Below are 18,581 nucleotides of genomic sequence, written 5' to 3'. Positions count from 1 at the left end.
GAGGACTTTGGCGTGCCGGAAGCAGGCTTCTGTTCTTGGGAACCCGCAGCAGCGGGTTTCTTGGATTTTGGTCGACCTCTTCTAAAGAAGGTGTTGGACGGTTTGGCCTTTCTTGTTTTAGCAACCCGAAAGGACTGTGATGCAGCTGAAGAAAATGGTTTCTTCGTAGCAGGTGCAGCTGAGGGGAGAAAAGGTGACTGACCCGCTGTAGCCGTGGAGATCCATGCATCCAACGCTTCCCCAAAGAGAGCCTGACCTGTGTAGGGTAGGGTCTCCACACCTCTCCTGGATTCCGCGTCGGCAGACCACTGGCGCAGCCACAGTCCTCGACGAGCTGAGACCGACATGGAAGATATTCCTGCAGCCATTGAACCTAGGTCTTTCATGGATTCCACCATAAATCCTGCAGAATCCTGAATGTTACGTAAAAACAATTCAACGTCACATTTATCCATTGTATCCAAATCCTCAAGTAACGTGCCTGACCACTTTACTGTAGCTTTGGAAATCCATGCACAGGCAATAGTAGGACATAGTATCGCCCCTGAAGCTGTGTATATGGATTTGAGTGTAGTATCAATCTTGCGATCAGCCGGCTCCTTAAAGGCGGTAGATCCTGGGACAGGTAAAACCACCTTTTTCAAGAGTCTGGATACAGAGGCATCCACTATGGGTGGGTTTTCCCATTTTTTCCTATCCTCCTCAGGGAAGGGGAAAGCAACCAGAACCCTTCTAGGGATCTGGAATTTTTTCTCCGGGGTTTCCCACGCTTTTTAAAAAATTTAATTTAATTCTATGGACGCAGGGAAGGTTAGCGAGGCTTTCTTATTGTCAGTGAAGTAAGCCTCCTCAACCTGCTGAGGTGTTGTATCAGCAATATTCAACACATCCCTGATAGCCTCTATCATCAACTGCACCCCTTTTTCAAGAGATGCTGCCCCCCGCAGCACATCCCCATCACTGTCTGCCGTGTCAGAATCGGTATCTGTGTCATCTTGCATAATCTGGGCAATAGCACGTTTGTGGAAACCAACAGAGGGGGGCCCTGAGGTAACAGAACCGTACCAAACTGCCACAGAGTTCTGTAAAACCTGAGTTGCAGATTCATTCTGTGCAACCCTAGTAGAAATCTGAGTTATCATAGATTTGATAGAGGATAACCACTCAGGCTCCTTTGCTGGTATCTGCGCTAAAACAGGGCAATCCTGATTACATGGAATGAGATCATCCTGAGAGGACATATCCTTTGCAGCTTATGACACAGAGTCTCTGGACATAGCTAAATGGAGACCCCAACACACACACACACACACACACACACACACACACACACACACACACACACACACACACACACACACACACACACACAGCTAGGCAGAGTTTCACCCCCAAGAATGGCAAGAGAGACACAGAGATTGGAGCCACACACAGTGCTTTCAATGGTATAGGGAGACCCCAACCAGTGCTGACTGCGCACCTTAATAGGTTACACAGTCTTTACAAACTGAGTCTGGTAGGAGGGGCAAAGAGGGAGGAGCCAGCCCACACTCTCAGACTCTTAAAGTGCCAATGGCTCCTAGTGGAACCGTCTATACCCATGGTACTAATGTGGACCCCAGCATCCTCTAGGACGTAAGAGAAGTGTATATATACATTTTTTTCAGAACCCTCCAACACACACACACACACACACACACACACACACACACACACACACACACACACACACACACACATAACACATACATACATACATACATACATACATACATATTTATCTAAATATAGTGGGGGCACCAATATTTATCTTGCCTCTGGGCAACTGTGACGAACTTATGCCACTGTGTACAGGTGATCCAATGCTGTGTCCTCGGAAGCAGCAGAGGGTCACACATGCATGCAGGAGAAGTCTATTTATACCAGACACCTCCTGCTGCATTACCATATCTAAGCATTACTGCTGCTTCCAAGTACAGTAAGTAGCAGCGATGCTCATTCAAACCACATCTGAATATGCCACAATGTGTGGATGGAAAGGACATACTAACAGCTTGGTCTTTGCACATTTATTACACATGTGATGTGTGTTACCTGCATGAATCTGCAGATTGTGAGTTGAATCATTGACTCGAAAAGCGCAGCCTGTGTCTGCGATGCGGACAGGGCCCCGGACTTTTACAGGCAAACCATAAAAGAATGCCTGGCAGTAACCTTTCAGCCACCCAATGTATTCCCGAGTGAGTCTGTCTGAGTCTCCAAACTGACCTGAAATAAAGAGAATAGATCAATGATGAGTGCAAATGTATCACTAGGTAAAAAGGAAACATGCACTTTCATTATACTTTATTTTTTCTTATTTTTTAAATAGGTACAATCAGCTCAAAAATTGTGAGTTAAGTGGTTAATAATACCAATAAAAATCACAGTTCGAACTATATTTTTCCTTAGAAATATTCCTGATACAGACATGGACAACTTTGTTGGCAGAGGCAGAACTCTGGGAGGCAACGGAGTCAGCTGCCGCCGGGCTCCTGCTTTGAAGGGGGGCACCTCTCCTCCTGTTCCATGTGTTCAGCGACATTAATCAATTAAGTTATATGACAGCAGCCGGTATCTTTTCCGTAGCCGACTTCCCCACTAGTCACTGCACCTTACAAATCACACCCTCTTTATTATAGATACACTGGAAGCAGACACCTTACTGATGAAGCTATTTGCTCCTATAACGGAAACATGAGAATTTTAACTATATGAAGTTATTTCTCTGACAATTACACGTAACTTCATATAGTTAGAATTCTCATACTTCTTATGCAAGAGCAGATATCTCCATCAGTAAGGTGCCTGCTTCCAGTGTAATAGGTTGTGGGTTCTAATCCTGGATATGACACTTGCAAATTAATTGTCAGAGAAATAATCTGCATTGTGAGTAACTGAGCAGATCTATGTAGTGTGTGGCTGGACCCCTACATAGATCTGCCTAGTTGCAACGGGTTTTGTAGTAGCTTCATATAGTTAGAATTAGAGATGAGCGGGTTTGGTTTTACTCGGATCTGAAAACAGCATCTTATTGGCTTACGAATGATATATGGGGGGGGGGCACCAATATTTTTCTTGCCTCCGGGCAACTGGGACAAACTTACGCCACTGTTTGTTGGTACCCTTACTGCTCATTGAAACATTGGGGGTAATTCCAAGTTGATCGCAGCAGGAAATTTTTTAGCATTTTAGCAGTTGGGCAAAACCGTGGGGGTAATTCCAAATTGATCGCAGCAGGATTTTTGTTAGCAATTGGGCAAAACCATGTGCACTGCAGGGGAGGCAGATATAACATTTACAGAGAGAGTTAGATTTGGGTGGGGTGTGTTCAATCTGCAATCTAATTTGCAGTGTAAAAATAAAGCAGCCAGTATTTACCCTGCACAGAAACAAAATAACCCACCCAAATCTAACTCTTTCTGCACGTTATATCTGCCTCCCCTGCAGTGCACATGGTTTTGCCCATTTGCTAAAAATAATCCTGCTGCGATCAACTTGGAATCACCCCCCCCCCCCCCATGTGCACTGCAGGGGGGACAGATATAACATTTGCAGAGAGAGTTAGATTTGGGTGGGTTATTTTGTTTCTATTAGTGATGAGCGGGTTCGGTTTCTCGGAAACCGAACCCCCCCGAACTTCACGCTTTTTACACGGGTCCGAGGCAGACTCTGATCTTCCCGCCTTGCTCGGTTAACCCGAGCGCGCCCGAACGTCATCATCCCGCTGTCGAATTCTCGCGAGGCTCGGATTCTATCGCGAGACTCGGATTCTATATAAGGAGCCGCGCGTCGCCGCCATTTTCACACGTGCATTGAGATTGATAGGGAGAGGACGTGGCTGGCGTCCTCTCCGTTTAGAATAGAAATAGATAGTGAGAGTGAGACACTTGATTTACTGGAGCTTAGGAGTACTCAGAGAGTGCAGAGTTTACTAGTGACTGACCAGTGACCACCAGTGCAGTTTTATTATTATTTAATATAATCCGTTCTCTGCCTGAAAAAAAACGATACACAGTGACACAGTATACCATATCTGTGCTCAGCCTCAGTGTGCTGCATCATCTATGTATATCTGACTGTGCTGAGTGCTCACTGCTCACACAGCTTAATTGTGGGGGAGACTGGGGAGCAGTTATAGCAGGAGTACATATATTTAACAGTGCACACTTTTGCTGCCAGAGTGCCACTGCCAGTGTGACTGACCAGTGACCAGTGACCACCAGTATATTGTGATTGTCTGCCTGAAAAAGTTAAACACTCGTCGTGTGGTGTTTTTATTCTATAAACGCATTCTGCTGACAGTGTCCAGCAGGTCCGTCATTATATAATATATACCTGTCCTGCAGTAGTGATATATATATATTTCTCTAACGTCCTAAGTGGATGCTGGGGACTCCGTCAGGACCATGGGGAATAGCGGCTCCGCAGGAGACAGGGCACAAAAATAAAGCTTTAGGATCAGGTGGTGTGTACTGGCTCCTCCCCCTATGACCCTCCTCCAAGCCTCAGTTAGGTTTTTGTGCCCGTCCGAGCAGGGTGCAATCTAGGTGGCTCTCTTAAAGAGCTGCTTAGAAAAAGTTCTTTAGGTTTTTTATTTTCAGTGAGTCCTGCTGGCAACAGGCTCACTGCATCGAGGGACTTAGGGGAGAGAATTTCAACTCACCTGCGTGCAGGATGGATTGGATTCTTAGGCTACTGGACACCATTAGCTCCAGAGGGAGTCGGAACACAGGTCTCACCCTGGGGTTCGTCCCGGAGCCGCGCCGCCGACCCCCCTTACAGATGCTGAAGATTGAAGGTCCGGAAACAGGCGGCAGAAGGCTCTTCAGTCTTCATGAAGGTAGCGCACAGCACTGCAGCTGTGCGCCATTGTTGTCACACACTTCACACCAAGCGGTCACGGAGGGTGCAGGGCGCTGCTGGGGGCGCCCTGGGCAGCAATATTTTATTACCTTAAGGCAAAAGAATACATCACATATAGCCATTAAGGCTATATGTATGTATTTAACCCATGCCAATTATCTAAATCCACGGGAGGAAAGCCCGCCGAAATAGGGGGCGGGGCTTATTCTCCTCAGCACACAGCGCCATTTTCCTGCTCAGCTCCGCTGTGAGGAAGGCTCCCAGGACTCTCCCCTGCACTGCACTACAGAAACAGGGTAAAACAGAGAGGGGGGGCATTTTTGGGCGATATACTGGATATATTTAAGCTGCTATAAGGAACAACACTTATATAAGGTTGTTCCCATATATATTATAGCGCTTGGGTGTGTGCTGGCAAACTCTCCCTCTGTCTCCCCAAAGGGCTAGTGGGGTCCTGTCTTCGATAAGAGCATTCCCTGTGTGTCTGCTGTGTGTCGGTACGTGTGTGTCGACATGTATGAGGACGATGTTGGCGTGGAGGCAGAGCAATTGCCGATAATGGTGATGTCACCCCCCAGGGAGTCGACACCGGAATGGATGGCTTTGTTTATGGAATTACGTGATAATGTCAGCACATTACAAAAATCAGTTGACGACATGAGACGGCCGGCAAACCAGTTAGTACCTGCCCAGGCGTCTCAGACACCGTCAGGGGCTGTAAAGCGCCCTTTACCTCAGTCGGTCGACACAGACCCAGACACAGACACTGAATCTAGTGTCGACGGTGATGAAACAAACGTATTTTCAAGTAGGGCCACACGTTATATGATCACGGCAATGAAGGAGGCTTTGCATATCTCTGATGCTGCAAGTACCACAAAAAGGGGTATTATGTGGGGGGTGAAAAAACTACCTGTAGTTTTTCCTGAATCAGAGGAATTAAATGATGTATGTGATGAAGCGTGGTTTAACCCAGATAGAAAAATGCTAATTTCAAAAAAGTTATTAGCATTATACCCTTTCCCGCCAGAGGTTAGGGCGCGCTGGGAAACACCCCCTAGGGTGGATAAGGCGCTCACACGCTTATCAAAACAAGTGGCGTTACCGTCTCCGGATACGGCCGCCCTCAAGGATCCAGCAGATAGGAGACTGGAAACTACCCTAAAAAGTATATACACACATACTGGTGTTATACTGCGACCGGCCATCGCCTCAGCCTGGATGTGCAGTGCTGGGGTCGTCTGGTTGGATTCCCTGACTGAAAATATTGATACCCTGGATAGGGACAGTATTTTATTGACTATAGAGCAATTAAAGGATGCTTTCCTTTATATGCGAGATGCGCAGAGAGATATTTGCACTCTGGCATCGAGAGTAAATGCGATGTCCATATCTGCCAGAAGGAGTTTATGGACGCGACAGTGGTCAGGTGATGCGGATTCCAAACGACATATGGAAGTATTGCCGTATAAAGGGGAGGAATTATTTGGCGTCGGTCTATCGGATCTGGTGGCCACGGCAACTGCCGGAAAATCCACCTTTTTACCTCAGACCCCCTCCCAACAGAAAAAGACACCGTCTTTTCAGCCGCAGTCCTTTCGGTCCTATAAGAACAAGCGGACAAAAGGACAGTCATATCTGCCTAGGGGCAGAGGAAGGGGTAAGAGAGGGCAGCAAGCAGCCCCTGCCCAGGAACAGAAGCCCTCCCAGGGTTCTGCAAAGCCCTCAGCATGACGCTGGGGCCTTACAAGCGGACTCAGGAACGGTGGGGGGTCGACTCAAGAATTTCAGCGCATAGTGGGCTTGCTCACAGGTGGACCCCTGGATTCTGCAGGTAGTATCTCAGGGTTACAGGTTGGAATTCGAGAAGTCTCCCCCTCGCCGGTTCCTAAAGTCTGCTTTGCCAACGTCTCCCTCAGACAGGGCGACGGTATTGGAAGCCATTCACAAGCTGTTTGCTCAGCAGGTGATAGTCAAGGTACCCCTCCTACAACAGGGAAAGGGGTATTACTCCACGCTATTTGTGGTACCGAAGCCGGACGGCTCGGTAAGACCTATTCTAAATCTGAAATCTTTGAACCTGTACATACAAAAATTCAAGTTCAAGATGGAGTCACTCAGAGCAGTGATAGCGAATCTGGAAGAAGGGGACTTTATGGTGTCCCTGGACATAAAGGATGCTTACCTGCATGTCCCAATTTGCCCTTCACATAAAGGGTACCTCAGGTTCGTGGTGCAAAACTGTCATTATCAGTTTCAGACGCTGCCGTTTGGATTGTCCACGGCACCTCGGGTCTTTACCAAGGTAATGGCCGAAATGATGATTCTTCTGCGAAGAAGAGGCGTATTAATTATCCCTTACTTGGACGATCTCCTGATAAGGGCAAGGTCCAGAGAACAGCTGGAGGACGGAGTAGCACTAACCCAAGTAGTGCTGCAACAACACGGGTGGATTCTGAATTTTCCAAAATCTCAGTTGACCCCGACAACACGTCTGCTGTTCCTGGGAATGATTCTGGACACGGTTCAGAAAAAGGTGTTTCTTCCGGAGGAGAAAGCCAGGGAGTTATCCGAACTTGTCAGGAACCTCCTAAAACCAGGGACAGTGTCTGTACATCAATGCACAAGAGTCCTGGGAAAGATGGTGGCTTCTTACGAAGCGATTCCATTCGGCAGATTCCACGCACGAACTTTTCAGTGGGATCTGCTGGACAAATGGTCCGGATCGCATCTGCAGATGCATCAGCGGATAACCTTATCGCCACGGACAAGGGTGTCTCTTCTGTGGTGGTTGCAGAGTGCTCATCTGTTAGAGGGCCGCAGATTCGGCATACAGGACTGGGTCCTGGTGACCACGGATGCCAGTCTGAGAGGCTGGGGAGCGGTCACACAAGGAAGAAACTTCCAGGGAGTATGGTCAAGCCTGGAGATGTCTCTTCACATAAATATACTGGAGCTAAGAGCGATTTACAATGCTCTAAGTCTGGCAAAACCCCTGCTTCAGGGTCAGCCGGTGTTGATCCAGTCGGACAACATCACAGCAGTCGCCCACGTAAACAGACAGGGCGGCACAAGAAGCAGGACAGCAATGGCAGAAGCTGCAAGGATTCTTCGCTGGGCGGAAGATCATGTGATAGCACTGTCAGCAGTATTCATTCCGGGAGTGGACAACTGGGAAGCAGACTTCCTCAGCAGACACGATCTACACCCGGGAGAGTGGGGACTTCATCCAGAAGTCTTCCACATGATTGTGAACCGTTGGGAAAAACCAATGGTGGATATGATGGCGTCCCGCCTCAACAAAAAACTGGACAGGTATTGCGCCAGGTCAAGAGATCCTCAGGCAATAGCTGTGGACGCTCTGGTAACACCGTGGGTGTTCCAGTCAGTGTATGTGTTCCCTCCTCTGCCTCTCATACCAAAAGTACTGAGAATTATACGGCAGAAGGGAGTAAGAACGATACTAGTGGCTCTGGATTGGCCAAGAAGAACTTGGTACCCGGAACTTCAAGAGATGCTCACGGAGGATCCGTGGCCTCTACCTCTAAGACGGGACCTGCTTCAGCAGGGACCGTGTCTATTCCAAGACTTACCGCGGCTGCGTTTGACGGCATGGCGGTTGAACGCCGAATTCTAAAGGAAAAAGGCATTCCGGAAGAGGTCATTCCTACACTGGTAAAAGCCAGGAAGGAGGTGACTGCACAACATTATCACCGCATTTGGAGAAAATATGTTGCGTGGTGTGAGGCCAGGAAGGCCCCCACGGAGGAATTTCAACTGGGTCGATTCCTACATTTCCTGCAAACAGGATTGTCTATGGGCCTCAAATTGGGGTCCATTAAGGTTCAAATTTCGGCCCGGTCGATTTTCTTCCAGAAAGAATTGGCTTCAGTTCCTGAAGTCCAGACCTTTGTAAAAGGAGTACTACATATACAGCCCCCGGTTGTGCCCCCAGTGGCACCGTGGGATCTTAATGTAGTCTTGGATTTTCTCAAATCCCATTGGTTTGAGCCGCTCAAATCGGTGGAGCTGAAGTATCTCACATGGAAAGTAACCATGCTACTGGCCCTGGCTTCAGCCAGGAGAGTATCAGAATTGGCGGCTTTATCATATAAGAGCCCATATCTGATTTTCCATACGGACAGGGCAGAACTGCGGACGCGTCCTCATTTTCTGCCTAAGGTGGTGTCAGCGTTTCACCTGAACCAGCCTATTGTGGTGCCTGCGGCTACTAACGAGTTGGAGGATTCCAAGTTGTTGGACGTGGTCCGGGCATTGAAAATATATATTTCAAGAACGGCGGGAGTCAGAAAGTCTGACTCACTGCTTATATTGTATGCACCCAACAAGATGGGTGCTCCTGCTTCTAAGCAGACGATTGCTCGTTGGATTTGTAGCACAATTCAACTTGCACATTCTGTGGCAGGCTTGCCACAACCTAAATCTGTCAAGGCCCATTCCACAAGGAAAGTGGGCTCATCCTGGGCGGCTGCCCGGGGAGTCTCGGCATTACAACTCTGCCGAGCTGCTACTTGGTCAGGGGCAAATACCTTTGCAAAATTCTACAAATTTGATACCCTGGCTGAGGAGGACCTTGAGTTCTCTCATTCGGTGCTGCAGAGTCATCCGCACTCTCCCGCCCGTTTGGGAGCTTTGGTATAATCCCCATGGTCCTGACGGAGTCCCCAGCATCCACTTAGGACGTTAGAGAAAATAAGAATTTACTTACCGATAATTCTATTTCTCGTAGTCCGTAGTGGATGCTGGGCGCCCATCCCAAGTGCGGATTGTCTGCAATACTGGTACATAGTTATTGTTACAAAAAAATCGGGTTGTTATTTGTTGTGAGCCGTCTGTTCAGAGGCTCCTACGTTTGTCATACTGTTAACTGGGTTCAGATCACAAGTTATAAGGTGTGATTGGTGTGGCTGGTATGAGTCTTACCCGGGGTTCAATATCCTTCCTTATTGTGTACGCTCGTCCGGGCACAGTATCCTAACTGAGGCTTGGAGGAGGGTCATAGGGGGAGGAGCCAGTACACACCACCTGATCCTAAAGCTTTATTTTTGTGCCCTGTCTCCTGCGGAGCCGCTATTCCCCATGGTCCTGACGGAGTCCCCAGCATCCACTACGGACTACGAGAAATAGAATTATCGGTAAGTAAATTCTTATTTTTTTATATCATTATCATCCAGTCTATACTAGCAGCAGACGCAGTACGGTAGTCCACGGCTGTAGCTACCTCTGTGTCGGCAGTCGCTCGTCCATAATTGTATACCTACCTGTGGTGTTTTTTTTTTTTTTCTATCTTCTTCATACTAGTAGTTAACTTTAGGAGTCTGCAGTGCTAACAGTGTCCAGCAGGTCCGTCATTATATAATATATACCTGTCCGGCTGCAGTAGTGATATATATATATTTTTTATATCATTATCATCCAGTCTATATTAGCAGCAGACACAGTACGGTAGTCCACGGCTGTAGCTACCTCTGTGTCGGCAGTCGCTCGTCCATCCATAATTGTATACCACCTACCTGTTGTGTTTTTTTTTTTTCTATCTTCTTGATACTAGTAGCTTACTTTAGGAGTCTGCAGTGCTGACAGTGTCCAGCAGGTCCGTCATTATATAATATATACCTGTCCGGCTGCAGTAGTGATATATATATATTTTTTATATCATTATCATCCAGTCTATATTAGCAGCAGACGCAGTACGGTAGTCCACGGCTGTAGCTACCTCTGTGTCGGCAGTCGCTCGTCCATCCATAATTGTATACCACCTACCTGTGGTGTTTTTTTTTTTTCTATCTTCTTGATACTAGTAGCTTACTTTAGGAGTCTGCAGTGCTGACAGTGTCCAGCAGGTCCGTCATTATATAATATATACCTGTCCGGCTGCAGTAGTGATATATATATATTTTTTATATCATTATCATCCAGTCTATATTAGCAGCAGACGCAGTACGGTAGTCCACGGCTGTAGCTACCTCTGTGTCGGCAGTCGCTCGTCCATCCATAAGTATACTAGTATCCATCCATCTCCATTGTTTACCTGAGGTGCCTTTTAGTTGTGCCTATTAAAATATGGAGAACAAAAATGTTGAGGTTCCAAAAATAGGGAAAGATCAAGATCGACTTCCACCTCGTGCTGAAGCTGCTGCCACTAGTCATGGCCGAGACGATGAAATGCCAGCAACGTCGTCTGCCAAGACCGATGCCCAATGTCATAGTACAGAGCATGTAAAATCCAAAACACCAAATATCAGTAAAAAAAGGACTCCAAAACCTAAAATAAAATTGTCGTCGGAGAAGCGTAAACTTGCCAATATGCCATTTACCACACGGAGTGGCAAGGAACGGCTGAGGCCCTGGCCTATGTTCATGGCTAGTGGTTCAGCTTCACATGAGGATGGAAGCACTCAGCCTCTCGCTAGAAAAATGAAAAGACTCAAGCTGGCAAAAGCACAGCAAAGAACTGTGCGTTCTTCGAAATCACAAATCCACAAGGAGAGTCCAATTGTGTCGTTTGCGATGCCTGACCTTCCCAACACTGGACGTGAAGAGCATGCGCCTTCCACCATTTGCACGCCCCCTGCAAGTGCTGGAAGGAGCACCCGCAGTCCAGTTCCTGATAGTCAGATTGAAGATGTCAGTGTTGAAGTACACCAGGATGAGGAGGATATGGGTGTTGCTGGCGCTGGGGAGGAAATTGACCAGGAGGATTCTGATGGTGAGGTGGTTTGTTTAAGTCAGGCACCCGGGGAGACACCTGTTGTCCGTGGGAGGAATAGGGCCATTGACATGCCTGGTGAAAATACCAAAAAAAATCAGCTCTTTGGTGTGGAAGTATTTCAACAGAAATGCGGACAACATTTGTCAAGCCGTGTGTTGCCTTTGTCAAGCTGTAATAAGTAGGGGTAAGGACGTTAACCACCTCGGAACATCCTCCCTTATACGTCACCTGCAGCGCATTCATCATAAGTCAGTGACAAGTTCAAAAACTTTGGGCGACAGCGGAAGCAGTCCACTGACCAGTAAATCCCTTCCTCTTGTAACCAAGCTCACGCAAACCACCCCACCAACTCCCTCAGTGTCAATTTCCTCCTTCCCCAGGAATGCCAATAGTCCTGCAGGCCATGTCACTGGCAATTCTGACGAGTCCTCTCCTGCCTGGGATTCCTCCGATGCATCCTTGCGTGTAACGCCTACTGCTGCTGGCGCTGCTGTTGTTGCTGCTGGGAGTCGATGGTCATCCCAGAGGGGAAGTCGTACTCGTAAGACCACTTTTACTACTTCCACCAAGCAATTGACTGTCCAACAGTCCTTTGCGAGGAAGATGAAATATCACAGCAGTCATCCTGCTGCAAAGCGGATAACTGAGGCCTTGGCATCCTGGGCGGTGAGAAACGTGGTTCCGGTATCCATCATTACTGCAGAGCCAACTAGAGACTTGTTGGAGGTACTGTGTCCCCGGTACCAAATACCATCTAGGTTCCATTTCTCTAGGCAGGCGATACCGAAAATGTACACAGACTTCAGAAAAAGACTCACCAGTGTCCTAAAAAATGCAGTTGTACCCAATGTCCACTTAACCACGGACATGTGGACAAGTGGAGCAGGGCAGGCTCAGGACTATATGACTGTGACAGCCCACTGGGTAGATGTATGGACTCCCGCCGCAAGAACAGCAGCGGCGGCACCAGTAGCAGCATCTCGCAAACGCCAACTCTTTCCCAGGCAGGCTACGCTTTGTATCACCGCTTTCCAGAATACGCACACAGCTAAAAACCTCTTACGGCAACTGAGGAAGATCATCGCAGAATGGCTTACCCCAATTGGACTCTCCTGTGGATTTGTGGCATCGGACAACGCCAGCAATATTGTGTGTGCATTAAATCTGGGCAAATTCCAGCACGTCCCATGTTTTGCACATACCTTGAATTTGGTGGTGCAGAATTATTTAAAAAACGAGAGGGGCGTGCAAGAGATGCTGTCGGTGGCCAGAAGAATTGCGGGACACTTTCGGCGTACAGGCACCACGTACAGAAGACTGGAGCACCACCAAAAACGCCTGAACCTGCCCTGCCATCATCTGAAGCAAGAAGTGGTAACGAGGTGGAATTCAACCCTCTATATGCTTCAGAGGTTGGAGGAGCAGCAAAAGGCCATTCAAGCCTATACAACTGAGCACGATATAGGAGGTGGAATGCACCTGTCTCAAGCGCAGTGGAGAATGATTTCAACGTTGTGCAAGGTTCTGCAACCTTTTGAACTTGCCACACATGAAGTCAGTTCAGACACTGCCAGCCTGAGTCAGGTCATTCCCCTCATCAGGCTTTTGCAGAAGAAGCTGGAGACATTGAAGGAGGAGCTAACACAGAGCGATTCCGCTAGGCATGTGGGACTTGTGGATGGAGCCCTTAATTCGCTTAACAAGGATTCACGGGTGGTCAATCTGTTGAAATCAGAGCACTACATTTTGGCCACCGTGCTCGATCCTAGATTTAAAACCTACCTTGGATCTCTCTTTCCGGCAGACACAAGTCTGCTGGGGTTCAAAGAACTGCTGGTGACAAAATTGTCAAGTCAAGCGGAACGCGACCTGTCAACATCTCCTCCTTCACATTCTCCCGCAACTGGGGGTGCGAGGAAAAGGCTCAGAATTCTAAGCCCACCCGCTGGCGGTGATGCAGGGCAGTCTGGAGCGACTACTGATGCTGACATCTGGTCCGGACTGAAGGACCTGACAACGATTACGGACATGTCGTCTACTGTCACTGCATATGATTCTCTCCCCATTGAAAGAATGGTGGAGGATTATATGAGTGACCGCATCCAAGTAGGCACGTCAGACAGTCCGTACTTATACTGGCAGGAAAAAGAGGCAATTTGGAGGCCCTTGCACAAACTGGCTTTATTCTACCTAAGTTGCCCTCCCACAAGTGTGTACTCCGAAAGAGTGTTTAGTGCCGCCGCTCACCTTGTCAGCAATCGGCGTACGAGGTTACATCCAGAAAATGTGGAGAAGATGATGTTCATTAAAATGAATTATAATCAATTCCTCCGTGGAGACATTGACCAGCAGCAATTGCCTCCACAAAGTACACAGGGAGCTGAGATGGTGGATTCCAGTGGGGACGAATTGATAATCTGTGAGGAGGGGGATGTACACGGTGATATATCGGAGGATGATGATGAGGTGGACATCTTGCCTCTGTAGAGCCAGTTTGTGCAAGGAGAGATTAATTGCTTCTTTTTTGGTGGGGGTCCAAACCAACCCGTCATTTCAGTCACAGTCGTGTGGCAGACCCTGTCACTGAAATGATGGGTTGGTTAAAGTGTGCATGTCCTGTTTATACAACATAAGGGTGGGTGGGAGGGCCCAAGGACAATTCCATCTTGCACCTCATTTTCTTTCATTTTTCTTTGCGTCATGTGCTGTTTGGGGAGTAGTTTTTGGAAGGGCCATCCTGCGTGACACTGCAGTGCCACTCCTAGATGGGCCAGGTGTTTGTGTCGGCCACTTGGGTCGCTTATCTTAGTCACACAGCTACCTCATTGCGCCTCTTTTTTTCTTTGCGTCATGTGCTGTTTGGGGGGTGTTTTTTGGAAGGGCCATCCTGCGTGACACTGCAGTGCCACTCCTAGATGGGCCAGGTGTTTGTGTCGGCCACTTGGGTCGCTTATCTTAGTCACACAGCTACCTCATTGCGCCTCTTTTTTTTCTTCTTTGCGTCATGTGCTGTTTGGGGAGTAGTTTTTTGAAGGGCCATCCTGCGTGACACTGCAGTGCCACTCCTAGATGGGCCAGGTGTTTGTGTCGGCCACTTGGGTCGCTGAGCTTAGTCATCCAGCGACCTCGGTGCAAATTTTAGGACTAAAAATAATATTGTGAGGTGTGAGGTGTTCAGAATAGACTGAAAATGAGTGGAAATTATGCTTATTGAGGTTAATAATACTTTGGGATCAAAATGACCCCCAAATTCTATGATTTAAGCTGTTTTTTAGGGTTTTTTGAAAAAAACACCCGAATCCAAAACACACCCGAATCCGACAAAAAAAATTCGGTGAGGTTTTGCCAAAACGCGTTCGAACCCAAAACACGGCCGCGGAACCGAACCCAAAACCAAAACACAAAACCCGAAAAATTTCCGGTGCTCATCACTAGTTTCTATGCAGGGTTAATACTGGCTGCTTTATTTTTACACTGCAATTTAGATTGAACACACCACACCCAAATCTAACTCTCTGTGCACATGTTATATCTGCCTCCCCTGCAGTGCACATTGGGGGTAATTCCAAGTTGATCGCAGCAGGATTTTTGTTAGCAATTGGGCAAAACCATGTGCACTGCAGGGGAGACAGATATAACATGTGCAGAGAGAGTTAGATTTGGGTGGGGTGTGTTCAATCTGCAATCTAATTTGCAGTGTAAAAATAAAGCAGCCCTACTTTATACTTAATGACCTTTCGGGGACTTCACCTATTACCCTTTGGGAGGCACATAAGGCTGTCTTACGTGGCCATTTGATTAGTCAGGCGTCCAGGTTTAAAAAGTCCCAGGAAGCTAGCTTCCTCTCCCTTTCCACCAAACTTCAGACCCTTGAGCACCAACATAAACTCTCCCCTACCCCTTCCAACTTAGAGTCCTTACTGGAAGTGCGGTCTGCGATCTCGCTATCTCTGTCAGAGCGTACGGCAAAGACTCTCCAGAGGCTTAATCAGACCTTTTATGAGAAGGGTGACAAAGCTGATAGAATCCTGGCATCCCGCCTTAGAGCACAGCGGTCACGGAATAACATTCTGGCGGTGCACACTGAGTCTGGTGGGGTCACATGTGCCCCAGAGGGTATAAACAGGGTGTTCCGGGACTATTATACCAAGCTCTATAATCTAAACCCAGCTGACTCAGGCCCCGGTCCCCCAGATGCCTTAATATCAGAGTTTTTGCATCGGGTTAATCTCCCTCGGCTATCTGAATTCGACTCTTCGGAGCTGAACAAGGACATTACTGATGAAGAAATAACTGCCGTTCTGAAGACTTTCAAATCTTCTAAAGCGCCGGGTCCTGATGGCTTTACGGCCTCTTACTATAAAAAATTTGCCTCCATTTTGGTCCCCCATCTCAGGGTACTGTTTAATGCTGTACTTCATGGCACCCCATTCCCGAGTAATATGCTGGAGGCCAGGGTTATAGTTATCCACAAAGAGGGCAGGGATCCTCGAAATTGCGCTAACTATCAGCCGATATCCCTATTGAATTTGGACATCAAACTCTATGCAAAAATTTTGGCTACTCGCCTCAATGGTGTGCTCCCTAGTCTGATACATTATGATCAAGTGGGATTCATACCTGGACGTCAAGCCAGGGACAATACTAGGAGAGCGGTCGACCTTATCCAATTGTTGAATCGTAGACAAACCCCATCCATTATCCTTTCTCTCGACGCCGAAAAGGCGTTCGATCGTATTTCATGGCCTTTTTTATTTCAGACATTACAGGTGTTTGGGATATCAGCAGACTTTTTGACGGGAGTCTCTGCCCTATACTCCTCCCCTATAGCTAAGGTCCTCACTAACGGAATATTATCCCCTCCCTTCCCGCTGTCTAATGGCACGAGACAGGGGTGTCCTCTCTCCCCCCTAGTGTTTGCCATGGTCATTGAACCCCTGGCCGCTATGATAAGAAACTCTGACGGAATTAGGGGAGTGAAGGTGGGCTCGCAGGAGTCTAAGATTTCGCTCTTTGCAGACGATGTATTGTTGTCTCTTACTCAGCCATAGTTTTCTCTCCCCGCCCTATATCAGATTATAGAGGAATATGGTTCCCTGTCGGCCTATAAAATAAATTTCAATAAATCCGAAGCTATGTTATTACATGTACCTGGAGATCTCAAACGCTTCTTGCAGTCCTCCTATAACCTTCGATGGCAGACTACTAAGATCAAGTATCTTGGTGTTTATATAACTTCTCACTATAATTCCCGGTACTCTGAACATTTCCCGCGACTGTTGACCAAGATTAAATCTGATCTGGCAAGATGGAGATCACATATTATATCCTGGCTGGGTAGGATCATTGCTCTCAAAATGACAGTCATGCCACAACTTCTCTACCTTTTTCAAACTCTACCTGTGAGGGTTCCGGAGGGGGTTCTTAGGGATGCCCAGGCCTTATTCGTAAGGTTTGTCTGGAACAACAAACCCCACGGATAGCCTTTACTGTGCTCCGGCTACCTCGCTCGGAGTGAGGCCAAGGATTCCCCGATGTTAAATTTTATTACTTGGCGAGTCATCTAAGTCAAATAGTGGCCTCCTTTGCGCCCCGTGGCTCTATTGCCTGGGTGGATTTTGCAGCTCTTTCATTGGGAATTCACTCATTGGCTTCGCTGTGGGGTCTGGGCAAACCACACCAGCTCACTCTAACGAACTCCTCTCCTTCTCTTAAATTCCATTTCTCTATTTGGCATAAATCTCTCACGAAATATAAGCTGTCCTCCTCATGCTCCCCTCTCACACCCCTCTGGGACAACCCTGATTTCCCCGCTGGGGTTTCACCCTATCGGTTCACACCCTGGTTTAGTGCTGGGGTCCATGTGGTGCATGATATATCTCTACGGGGCCATTGATTGTCAATAGACGATATCAAATGTAGGTTTTCCTCGCTATCCCCTCCCTTTTTTTAATACTTTCAGCTCCGTCACTTTCTTTTCTCCCTGCCCCAGGCTGATGCTCTGCGGGTTCTTACCTCTTTTGAGTCTCTATGCACTACAAAACCCATATGTAGAGGGTTAATTTCGCTGATCTATTCTATGTTGGTTGGAGTTTCCTCTGGGCCGCAGACTCGCCATGAGCGGGAGTGGGAAAGGGACCTGGGTCCCCCACCAGACGATGCCTGTTGGGAGGAAGTTCGGGAGGGTATTGCTAAAAGCTCTATCTCTACCCAACTCAAGGAGACATCCTATAAACTATATTATCGGTGGTATTACACCCTGGACAAACTATCTAGGATGTTCCCTTCTGCCACCCCAGTTTGTTGGCGGGGATGCGGTCAACGTGGAACTCTCTTCCATATTTGGTGGACCTGTCCACGTATTGTTCACTTCTGGAATAGGGTACTCGATATATTAAACTCCCTATCTGGTTTAGCACTCGAACTGGACCCGTGGATGTTTTTATTGGCCCGTCCACACCCAGACCTTGACCCTCTATTGAATAAACTGTTTTCCCATATATTAGTGGCTGCTAAATCATTAATTGCTAAAAATTGGAAGTCCTCCGCTGCGCCTACTATTCCAGCTTTGAATAATGATATTTGGTTCGTTGCTAATATGGAAAAGATCACTTATTATCTACATGACTGCCCCCACATATTTGAACTAGTTTGGGGCCCCTGGTTGCTTATGATGTCTCCCCCAATTTGATGCTCAAACCGTTTTTTTGTTTCCGTCCTCTGAGCTCCTGGCCGTGCTGAACCTGGATCCTCCCTCCGGACGCCGCCATGCCCTCCTTGATCCTTATTGGTTATTGAGTGACGTCTAGCTCGAATGTCTATATCGATATTGTAATGTGTATGCACTATTCTTAGAATCATTCAATGTTCTTTCCTCCTCATGACATAGATCGTCTCTGTTCTTTTTTCTGCATCTGCCCCTCTTCTTTCTCTTTCTGCCCCC

At 47.6% G+C, this 18,581-nt stretch overlaps 1 protein-coding gene across 2 annotated transcripts in view; it reads right to left on the bottom strand.

The window, feature by feature from the left end:
* Window positions 1-18,581, bottom strand: part of AMZ2 (archaelysin family metallopeptidase 2) — a 117,609-nt gene that overhangs the window by 29,194 nt on the left and 69,834 nt on the right. For both annotated transcript variants that reach the window (XM_063960853.1, XM_063960854.1), the window contains exon 3: window positions 2,095-2,268. In XM_063960853.1, coding sequence (XP_063816923.1) covers window positions 2,095-2,268 — 174 coding nt within the window. The remainder of the gene's footprint in view (window positions 1-2,094; window positions 2,269-18,581) is intronic.

The sequence above is a fragment of the Pseudophryne corroboree genome, chromosome 3, assembly GCF_028390025.1.
Source record: "Pseudophryne corroboree isolate aPseCor3 chromosome 3, aPseCor3.hap2, whole genome shotgun sequence".
NCBI lineage: Eukaryota > Metazoa > Chordata > Amphibia > Anura > Myobatrachidae > Pseudophryne > Pseudophryne corroboree.
This window is presented reverse-complemented; position numbering and strand designations above follow the sequence as displayed.